The 12328-nt window shown below is 36.4% G+C and overlaps 1 protein-coding gene across 1 annotated transcript in view; it reads left to right on the top strand.

The window, feature by feature from the left end:
- The first annotated feature begins 6839 nt into the window (after positions 1-6839).
- The window catches only part of ppp3ca (protein phosphatase 3, catalytic subunit, alpha isozyme), a 67700-nt gene continuing 62211 nt past the window's right edge, over positions 6840-12328 (top strand). The window contains exon 1 of the mRNA XM_067375686.1: positions 6840-6952. Coding sequence (XP_067231787.1) covers positions 6892-6952 — 61 coding nt within the window. The 5' untranslated portion in view covers positions 6840-6891. The remainder of the gene's footprint in view (positions 6953-12328) is intronic.

Consider the following 12328-nt stretch of genomic DNA (forward strand, 5'->3'; position numbering starts at 1 on the left):
TCATCTTGAATGTGGTATATGAATATTACTGCACTGTGGTGAACGTGGCTTGAAACGCAGCAACTGAGTTTGTGCTTGCATAACTTTAGCCTGCCCTGACCTCTATGGGAAGAATGAGGTATTGCATAACTCTAGAAATGCAAAAACAGTTCAGCCCTCTGAACCAATGGGAGTTCCCTGCAGCTGTGTTTTTCAGCAGTAAGGAAAAAGCCGCATTAATGTCTTTCCACAGTGTCAGTTCAAAGTTGGCTGCTTGTTGCACCAGTTGAGCTCACTGGTTCAACTTGGTTAATGTCGCCTGGGGCATGTACAGTGCCTTTTGGCTATTCTCAAAAAATATGAATTTTGATTTAAGATTTACGCGTGAATGTGAAAAAAAACGTATACCACAGAATACCAAATACAGCTATTGGCGTTTGACTGTTACATCAGATGCCCATTTGAGAACTGAGAAATGATAAACATGACTATTTTCATCAACAACAGGATAAACAGCCTATGTGATGATCATATTCTTACATAACTATCAGCCTTAGATGTTGATTAACTGTTTTATTTCTCAAAATTTACAAATACGTTACTTCTGTCCATTCTTTCTGTGATTTTGTTTGACTTTTTATGCAATTTTTGTTTAATATCACAGTTTTATGTGAAGTACCAATAGCAGTAATAAACTGTATCATTGTATTATGGCTGATACAATGGTTACCATTGCAATTTTGGTTGACTGTCCATAACCTTGCTAAGAAAACAACAATAACAAAAACAGGTAAAACCAAGTTATATCTATATTTACTATAATCGTTTCTGCAAAATCGTTCCTTTTTTTTACATTTACCAAATGATCACAGTTTTAGTAGTGATTTATTAATTAAAATAATGTTCTTTAGATAGTAAGAATTGTTTTATTTACTACAGCTATTTTAGCTACCTAAAAATATTCTGTATTTTTAATGACTCAGTTATCACAGACGTTTTTTACTGAAGTGGCATTAAAGGTACAATTTGTGATATTTTTTTCCGTTAGAAGCCTATTCAAAACAAAGGCGCAGTTTGATGACGCCTAGTTTTAGAGCGGAATCTTGTGCTGCGTCCCAATTCGCCTACTTATACTACGTCCTAAAAGTATGTACTGTTTTTGTAAAGAAAAAGTACATACTTTTGAGTGTGTAGTAGAAGAGTATGCAAGTTTTGGGACATACTACCTCGTCATAACTGCGTCTTTAACCCTTTGATGCATAAGCTATGAAAACCCCTTCTAATGCATAACATGGGTCAAAAATGACCCATATTCATTTCCTATATAATTTCAATAACGGTTGAGTGTTTCTTTGCTGAATCTTTAAAATAATGTATTTTATCATTCATTTATTCCAGGTATTCCTTAAATATCTTGTTTTTGATTGACAAAAATCATTATGTCCATTTTTTCTTTCTTACTTTATAAACAAACACAGTTTTTGTTTGTCTACATCAATTTTACACACATGGGTCAAAAATTACCCGTATTCATTTCCTATGGTATTTCAGTCAAGACTGAGAGTTTTTTTTTTTGCTGAATCTTTGAAAGAAATTTATTTAGTCATTTATTTATTCCAGGTATTCCTTAAATATCTTAAATACACAGCTTTTGTATTTCTACATCAATTTTACACACATGGGTCAAAAATGACCCATATAGAAAAATTTTTTGAAAAACTTTGCAAATTTTCACAAGTACGAACATATTTACTGCAGACAACTATTCATCCGCCACACATTTCACGTCTCAACATGGCTGCTTTTGTATATTTGATGGATGAAAGTCATATTATATTTCATATAATAGGCTATATATTATATTTCATAATTTGTATTTTTTGTCATAAACCAATGCTACTGGTCACTTTTTACATCTATCAGTGTTCCTGGAATGTAACAGTTTTGAACAAGGTTTCTGTAAAACAGTGAAAATATATAATAAGTGAATCGACCAACAGTGCTTTTGATTTTCTTTATCTAGAGTGTTAGCGGCTGGTCCTCAACAGAACTGAGGTGGATGATGACATCACTGTAAAAAAAAAAGTTGAAAGTATACTTTGCGAACATTCGAACACAATTTAAATGTGTATGTGCAGGTTGCACATACACAGTTACAGAAATCCGGCGGAAATTATAAAAAGTTACAAAAATCTGTATGCTGATCCTCATATACGCATACAAAAGTGAAGTGTACTTTGGCCTTTAGAATGGTAATGACACACAAAAAAAATTTAATTCAAAAAGAAAGGAAAAATTAAAACAAGGATTGGTTTATTGAGTAATAGATGGAATAATGAATGATAAAATTAATTTATTGTAATATATGCGATATAGAAAGTAATGACTCATTCAGGTCACTTTAGACCCATGTTGTATATGTCCAAAACTGTTACTTTTCAGGAACATTGACAGATTTAAAGGGTGACCAATTGCATTTATTTATGACAAAAAATAAAAAATTATGAAATATATAGCCTAATATATTAAATATAATAAGACTTACATCCATCAAATATACAAAAGTAGCCTTGTTAAGATGTGAAATGTGTGGCAGATGAACAGTTGTCTGCAGTAAATATGTTCCTACTTGCAAAAATTTGCAAATATTAAAGATTTCTATATGGGTCATTTTTGACCCATGTGTGTAAAATTGATGTAGAAACTGTGTTTGTTTATAAAGTAAGAAAGAAAAAATAAACATAATTATTTGTAGGAAATCAAAAACAAGATATTTAAGGAATACCTGGAATAAATAAATGACTAAATAAATTTCTTTCAAAGATTCAGCAAATAAACACTCAGTCTTGACTGAAATACCATAGGAAATGAATATGGGTCATTTTTGACCCATGTGTGTAAAATTGATGTAGACAAACAAAAACTGTGTTTGTTTATAAAGTAAGAAAGAAAAAATGAACATAATGATTTTTTACAATCAAAAACAAGTTATTTAAGTAATACTCAGCAAAGAAACACTCAACCGATATTGAAATTACATAGGAAATGAATACGGGTCATTTTTGACCCATGTTATGCATTAGAAGGGTAGTGATACAAAAATGATTTTTATTAAAAAAGTAAGAAAGAAAAAATTAAAATGAGGATTTGTTATGATCAAAAACAAGTTAATTGAGGAATACCTGGAATACTGAATGAAGAAATTAATTTCTTGCAAAGATATAGAAAATAAAAACTCAGCCGGGTCATTTTTGACCCATGTTATGCATCAAAGGGTTAATGGACGTTCTGTTGCTTAGTTACTCAACCTGTAACTGTTTAAACTACCCTGTCAATCATCTTGTCACAGTTAAAATCCTCCACATTTAATTAAATTTATTTTCCTACCGTTTCGGAGAGAAATGTAGTCGCACGTTGATCTGCTAGTCATTGGTCTTTCATGCAGAGAACTCTCCTCATCTTTGCATTATGATGCATTTAAAAGTTAATGACCAAACACATCGTTATAAAAGTTCACAATGCTGTTGCAGATGAAATATAATGTGGATAACATTTAATAAATATCTTTTTGTCAGGTTAGACACTGCTTATTAATCATTCAAGCCCCTTTACCTTAACCGTTGTACATCGCACGTCCGTCATGTTTGTAGTTTTTAAACACTTTTTATTCGTATTTGTAGTTCTAATCGAATCCTCGTCCACAGCGCAATGTGTTATGGGCAATATTAGCCGTTAGAAGTGTGCACGGATCTGCACTTCGAATTCTAACCGGAAAAAGTACACCATCCGGGTATCTTTGGAATACTCATGTCAACATACTACGATTTGGGACATACTAATTCTTTTTTCGAATACTATTTAGGACGCATAGTATGCGAATTGGGACGCAGCATTGGTCTCCATCTTATTAACGGACGGTGCAAAAGAATAGGGATTGGAGTCTGGAAGAACTCATGTTCGCTGATGCGATTATTAACGTTACTGTAGTATGAAGCAGAGCAGGACCGAGTGTTGCGGGAGCTGAACGAGGAACTGGAGCGATTGATCAACACACGCCTCACGAGCAGCGGGACTATTATTATTATGACACAGTCGCCGGTGCCGCTTCCGCTTTTCCGGTCATGAGTTTACGGGAGCTGTCTTTGTCGACAGAACCAGCGGCAAATGGTAAACAGTAATTATGTTCCATAAATAAGTAACACAATCCACCATAAAACGTGCAAGAAGTAAATAAGGAACTGCTTGAAGCAAGCTAGTGGTTTACTGGACGCTAGACTCTACTTCCGCATTTGTCCACGGCACTGTTGTCATGTGGTTTCCATGTCAGTAAAGGTGGTAACAAAAGTAACTGACGTCATTGACAGGCGACTGCACTGCCCCGTGTCACTGTTTAGAATGGGAATTTTCTCATGATTTACAAGTAGTTGAAAACATTAGAGATATTGTTTGTAATTAGCTGGACAAAATATATAACACTAGCCTAGTGGTTTTTGGATATTTTACTGCAAAAATTTTACATATTGTACCTTTAAATACAAAGTTCTGTCATGAAACTCTAGATGGTGCAGGCTCATAAATCCTTAACCCAATTACATAATTTGCTAGGGTGCAGCTGAACCTTCGCAAAGACCAGCCCCCCTGAGTTACCGTTGCTTTGTCCGACAAGCAATGGCGCTGTAACGCCACACAGAGTGAAAAATACATCGCGGAGCAAAGAGGACACTGACAACACGTCGACAGACAAGACAGAGCAGGTTACTTATGATATTAAACAAAATCCCAGCTTTCAAATTGTGTAATTTGAACGTTTCGTGGCTCTTCGTGACAGATCGCTGTAGTGCCTCAGCTCAAGCGGCTCATAAACCAATCATCTCTTCCTACTAGTTAATTTATAGCATTAAATAAACATAAATGAACATGAGGAGGAATGTTGTTTCAAATGCAGAAAGATGTCAGTACGCACCATTTTTCAAGTTTAAGTCCATCAAGGTTAAAGGGTTAGTTCACTCAAAAATGAAAATTCTGTCATTTATTACTCACCCTCATGTCGTTCCACAACCGTAAGACCTTCGTTAATCTTCGGAGCGCAAATTAAGATATTTTTGTTGAAATCCGATGGCTCCGTGAGGCCTGCATAACCAGCAATGACATTTCCTCTCTCAAGATCCATAAAGGTAAACATGTTTAAATCAGTTCATGTGAGTACAGTGGTTCAATATTAATATTATAAAGCGACGAGAATATTTTTGGAGCGCCAAAAAAAAAACTAAATAACCACTTATATAGTGATGGCCGATTTCAAAACACTGCTTCAGGAAGCTTTGAAGCACAAATGATTCAGTGTGTCGAATCAGCGGTTCGGAGCGCTAAAGTCACGTGATTTCAGCCGGTTTGACACGCGATCCGAATCATGATTCGACACAGAAGAATCATAACATAGAATCATAACCTGAAGCAGTGTTCTGAAATCAGCCATCACTATATAAGTAGTTATTTTATTTTTTTTTGGCACTCCAAAAATATTCTCAGCGCTTTATAATATTAAGATTAAACCACTGTATTTACATGAACTGATTTAAATATGTTTTTAGTACATTAATGGATCTTAAGAGAGGAAATGTCATTGCTGGCTATGGAGGTCTCACTGAGCCATCGGATTTCAATAAAAAATATTTTAATTTGTGTTCCGAAGATGAACGAAGGTCTTACGGGTGTGGAACAGCAGTAATAAATTACATTATTTTCATTTTTGGGTGAACTAACCCTTTAATCTTCTAACTCCTGACTGCTTTGTTATTCAAATGGCGGATTCTGCATTCTGATTGGTTAGATCGCTTGCCAACCAAACTCCCGGCGAAGGGTTAATTGATTCCGGTGTAATAGCCACCTTTCCCAGCTCCACCTGTATAGATCTGCAATGGGGGTGATTCATTTATGCAGTGCTACTACAGTGTGGGCTACTTTTAAGTTGTTGTCGCGGGTAAAACAATTTTCCGTAGGTTGATTTCCGCCCCATACGTACTATTTTGGCACTCCAACACCCCAAAAACACCCCCCAGACATACAAATTCAGTGGAGAATCCAATGGAGAAAATCGCAATGGGGTATTTTTGGACTACTTTTTTGACTAGCCATTAGGTTACTTTTGTTAAACAGACCTGGCAACCCTGCATTTATGCTTGTTCAGTATTGGCAGTGGCAAGATCTATACTTGCTCTGTAGCAGCAGCAGTAGTAGCGTATCAAATCTGTTCCACCAAGTCCAAACATATCAACATTGTCATACTCATTACCATGCCAAACTCTCCGACACTATAATTGTGATCATTATCCATAACTCCCATTTAAAATAGCACTGAAAATTCGCGTTATGTATTTAGAAAAATAAATTCACCACTCCTCTTCAATGATGGTAGTGTGGGACGATGCAACATGCGGGACACATTCGTACAGACCTGAGTGGCATATCAACTTGATTACCAGTCACGGCGTTGAGCGAGCGGCGCCTTCTCGGGAAAGCCCTTCACCTCCACCTGATGGCAGCATCACGCAGCCCCTTCACATGGGTGCGTGGGAGTTCCCCGCTTCGCCATGTCGGGGTGGTGCAACGCGCTGAAAGGATCTCCCGAGCGCGCGCGCTCTCTCTCTCCTTTCTCTCAACCGCCCCCACCCCATCAGCTTCATCCTCCCCCTCACGACAGTCTCAGTCTCAGCAGCAGCAACAGCATCGTCCTCCTCCACCCTCTCTAGGCAGCAGCAGCAGCAGCATTATCCGGCGGTGAGACACGGAGTAGACGCATCCAAGTGATGCCACTGCACCAACCGCATCTCGCCATCGGGAAAACACGCCGAGAATAAAGCGCTTCTTCTGCGAGGAGGGAGAAACTCATTCGCCTGGAGACATCCACTGCCCATGAAGATGTCTAACGCTGACATGGTCTTGAACTCCACCGATCGGGTAGTGAAATGTAAGTGTACGTTTCGTCCCTCTTTTCTACCTGCATCTTTCTTATGTTATCAGTGATAAATAGCTACTAAAATGTTCTCACAGCTAATTAAGACATTTCGATCGCATTTATTCATATGTTCGGTTCGTGTTTAGGACTGAATGGTTTTGAGATACGATTTTCTAAGCTCTGGATTGATGTTAATTGAGTCACGGGCAGGCAGAGGGAGATGTGTTAAATAAGGCAGATCCAGTGGAGGCGGTGATGCAGCAGGATTTAGGTGGCATCACGCAGCCCTTCCTGTATTCTTCAGAGACAATGAAGCAATAAGGTTTTCAGTTCGTTTTTAGGTGTTTGCTTTCTGGAGGGAAGCCTCCAGTCTGAAGGGGTAAATCATTCGAGCTGGAAACTGTCACGCCCCCGTTGCGTCTGATTGATTTTCTTGCATTTACCGGTCACGTCGTAGCGCACATTAGTATTCACAGAGGAACATAAAAGCAGATCATTGAGACTCAATATAATCTTATATAGATACTACATTTCCGTTTAATTGAAGGTGCATGCAGTCATTTTTTTACTAAAAAGGTTTGAAAGGTTGAGAAATTGTATTAAAATAATACATACACACACATAAATGTCAATAGTTATATCAGTCTAATAGCAAAAAGCCCTTTTTGTTCTACATGGAGAAGGTTGCCCCCTTCACCATGTTGGGATCACATGACCAGCCGTGTGATTCCACTGACCGTGTAACTAATAAAAAACATAAATTTTACCAGTGCTCAGGATGTTTTAAAAAGCATAAATGTAACCATATTTTCTAACAACATAGTTGTGTTGAGTGTGACCCATCAGACAGTTGAACAGACAGAGAAATATAGAGAAACGTGAAAAAAAAAAAAATATATATATATATGTATATATAAATTAAAAGGAAAAGCTACATAAACAGATTCAGTGGCAGCAGTTAAACTTAATGCATCCAGGCCAGTAGGTGTCAGTCTAAAACCACTACTAGTGTTGGAATAAGTAAAAGCAGATGAATGTAAACAACAATTTACGGAATTTTATGCTGCCTTCATGTTTTCTAGTTAAAAAATTGGACATGAACGCCTTCTCAAGTCAAAATTTGAATGCGATGTTCTCGTAATCACGACTTCGGAAGCGGGAAGGGTGACATTTCCGATGGCGCGTAAAGGCAGCACTAGGTTTAATCCATTTCTGTCTTTTAAGTTAAGAATCATAATAGTGCTTCAGTATTTAATTAGACATGTAGTTTCTTTTAAACTTTGCATTACTTGAGCTATATTGTGATACTTATAGATATATTCTTGTAGATTTGTGTAGAATTGCAGCCTCTGGAGGTATTCAGCCTCCTCAAAACAGTCAAACCCCAATGCTGGTCTTTTTCTCATTTTTTTTGTTGTTTTTTTACACAAATTAACACTCCAGCCTAGCTGACTGTTTTGAATTGCAAAAATCTGTGGGTCTGTGAACTTTTGAAACAATTCAATTTGCATGCTAATGTGGCCACATTTGAATGTCTTTTTTTTTTTAACTCTGTTTCAATAAATAGTATTAACACTTAAAACACTCAAAAATGAAAATTCTGTCATCATTTATAGACATCCCACCTCTCCCGGAAGGTCTGGGAGCCTCCCGCATATTAATGGCGGCTCCCTGACGCCCCCATAATTATATGCAATATCCCAGAAATCGAGTATGCGAGATGCGAATGCATATAATATAATATAATATAATATAACATATTCTGTTGTAATGCAATGTTATGTAAGGGGGGGATATGGGGGGGAATTGTGTTTGTACCATCTTCTGTGTGTTGATTTACCATTCAAAACTCCTATGACTTCTGTGGAGCATAAAAGGAGATGTTAGGCTGATTTAGTGTCTGAATATTACACATAATCGCACATATCACCCTGAAGATCGTTTCACATGTTGTTCAGTTCTGATTTGTTGACAAGAATATTTTTGGCAGAACATTTGATTTTTATCTGCCTTTGAATGCAGGATCTTATGACATGGGCCATTAAAACTCAGGCTTTGAAACAAGTCATCTGACCTCTCTAAAAGTTAAGGTTGAATTAGTCATTGCCACACGTAATGAGTCATAGTAGTGACCCCCCTCCCACACACCGGCTACCACATAGAGGTACTTTAGGTCTGGCTGTTTTAACCGTAACGCCCTCTGAACTACCCCTGTCTCCTCTCCCCCTTATGTATAATTGAGGGCTTTTATCATCAACAAAATGCATCAATAAATAACCACATCTAAAATCCCAGGTTAGCTAAGCATTCATGTTTCGCAGTGTGCAGCTCCAAATACAGGAGACAAACAAAGAATTTGTCTCTGCATAGAATCCCCAGAGCAGCAAAGCAGGATTTCATAAAACAGTGCATGGTGTGTCATTTGCAGAGTCTCATTTACTAAGTGCAACTAGAGTTAGGCCTTTCATTTCTGCACTGGCATAATGGATTTTATGGCGCTTTCCATTTAGCATTTTGATATGCTGGTTTATCTTCTCGTCTCATGGGAGCTGTACTGAACATAACTCTCTATATGCTAAATCATTCATTTGTACCCACACTGCTAACATTCTCAAACTCATTTCAAGCTTGCTAATGAATCTGTCTTAATGTTCCTGGTATGAAGGCATTGTGATATTTCGCAAATACAAACTCCGGTGTAAATTTACTTTCTGAAAAAAAAAACTTTACAGATTTGCAAAGGTGAACTGTGGCTGTTCTGTGGTTGTATTAATTATTTACAATTTACACAATTATTGTTATTGTATAATTAAATATATATTTTAGTTTATTTTTTGTGGAATGTTTATATATTTATATATTATAATATATTTTGTATTATAAGGACTGCATCTTTTACATGTAGTAATTGCTTTACAATAATAGTTCTGTTAATATTATCTTCTATAATTACAATGCAATCCATTTCAATCCTTGAGTCTTCCATTTCCATTTTAGCAAGACATTGTCCACAAGTTATGTCTGCATTATTAGTATTCTTATAAATTAATAAATTTTTTTATATTTTTACATATTATAATGAATATAATTAATAAATATAGCTGTAAGCAGCAATTACGGGGTCAAGCCGAATAAGGGCTAAGGAAATATTTGTGGACATCTGTGATCATGAGATTAGGATAAATCTGTTTAAATTGCATCAGTTAAAGCACTTGTAACATAATAACATGGTTTATAACTTCTGAGCAGTAGGTGGTGCTATGACGAAACTGCATGAGGTCAAATTTGTTGATTGCAGTATAAAACAACAGTTGGGTAGATAAAAAATCTTTTAATAACTTTTTGTCATGGGTGTCTGTAAATGCAACATAATTTCGTACAAATCAGACAAATTTTGTATGAGGAGTTCGAAAAGTAGCTATTGTATAAAATTCAATATGGCAAATTTGGTATCATACGACTAATAAGCCAACAAATCCAATGATAATCATAAGTTAAATGACAATATGTTGAATTTTTCATATGTTATAAGCATTTTCATAAATTTCATCTCTTGACCACTAGGGTGCGCTTACCTAAAACTTTACAGGTCCTCTCAGAACATGGCCTTGATGAATCATATGGTCATGAGTTTGTAAAACACAGCATTTTATGACAAAATTCAAATTGGCCTATGCGCAAAATGGCCGACCAAAGAAAACTGGATATCGTTCAATCCTCATGATTTTAGGAAAAGGCATTCAAGTTATAAGCAAAAATAGCCATTTTTCCCATCTCGGCACCAGTAGGTGGCGCTGTAACGATACTGTGCATGTACCCCAAGTCAGGCCTGTAATGACATATACCAAATTTGGTGTCAATACACAAATCATTGCGAAGATACAGCATCAAATCCATTTTTGCGTACTCGCCGTCAAATTCGTTGATGCGCTATATACGAGAACGCTATATGAGTTTGACAAAGTAGCTTTTAGGAAAATTCAAAATGGCTGAAAATTTTTCATGAATTTGCATTCGAATCAGCATGAAGAATCAGCCATGGAATTTTGTTTTTAGGACTAAATCTGTGACGTGTCAAGCAATTGGCCACTTGGGTTTCAAACTGGTTTCATTTTAATGGACACAAGAATTTATGGATGCTCCAAACAAACCCAGACTCCTTTAAACCAGATCAAACTTAGAAAGTACATTGATCACACATGTTTTTCTGCACTTTTTTCAATGTGTCAGAAGTGCATACAACTGTAGTTACAATATTACTGAGAGTGAGTGAGTCAAATGAGCACATGTCATTTTGAACAAATTAAGAGATATAAACTCTATGGAATCAATTGGACACAATTGACAGATGATTATAGTGTTTCAGGGGAGGATGTTATAGATAAAGTGATCCTTTATTAGTAGTTATTAGACAGCGAAGAAAGATATCGTGCTTCAAAACTACAGTATGTCAGTCAGTGTCTTAAAGCACAGAGGAGGAAGGTCAAATGTTGCTTCAGCCTCTGAATGCTGGTGGGAGTCTTGCCCACTTGCCCACTCGTGGTTCTGGGTTGCCTACATGCCAGGCTTAGAACGGCCTACTTTGGTGAGTCCAATTCTAGGACATTAACTGTGTTAGTTCTGATGGGGCTTGCCGAGCCACATGGGGCTCAAGAGGTATTGTCAGGATATAAATGGGGCACTCAGAAAGGTGAGTCACCTAGTGGTGGTGTTTCTCTGGGTCATGTTCTGATTAGGACAAATGAAGATTACTACAATTAGTGTTGTTACAATGCTGTTGACCTGACATTGTCAAGTAAGAAATGTTGCCAAGTAAGCTGTGCTGTTGTTTCTACTTACAGTATGCGGCATCCAACTCTGCTTTGAAAGTAATTGTGTTGCAAAGTGTGTGTGTGTGTGTATATATATATATATATATATATATATATATATATATATTAGCTAAAAAAATATTACATTATTCCTTTTTCTGAAAAAGTTATGTTTGAAAGAAACTCATTAAAGATGCACAACATATCAGTTACCGGCTGATACTACAGATTTTTAATTGATCGGTATAGCCGATATTGGATATTTAATTGTGCATAATTTCCTCTTATTTTACATTTAGATTATCTTGGATGTCTTTAAATAATTACTATTAGTGTTTAGTGTTTTGTTTTTAATTCATTTGGACAAATAATTTAATATCGGCCATTTGTTGGTTATCGGCCATAACACGAAAATAATTATCATATGGGTATTGGCCAGAATTTTAATATTGATGCATCCCTATTCTTTACTATAATGCTCGGGTGTTGTGGGTGTTTCCCAGGGCATTGCAGTTGCTAGGATTCATTTTTAGGGTATTTGCTGTACGGTTGCTATGGTTTTTTGTGGCCAAAAAACTGCTTA

Source organism: Chanodichthys erythropterus, chromosome 22 (assembly GCF_024489055.1).
Source record: "Chanodichthys erythropterus isolate Z2021 chromosome 22, ASM2448905v1, whole genome shotgun sequence".
Classification (NCBI taxonomy): Eukaryota; Metazoa; Chordata; class Actinopteri; order Cypriniformes; family Xenocyprididae; genus Chanodichthys; species Chanodichthys erythropterus.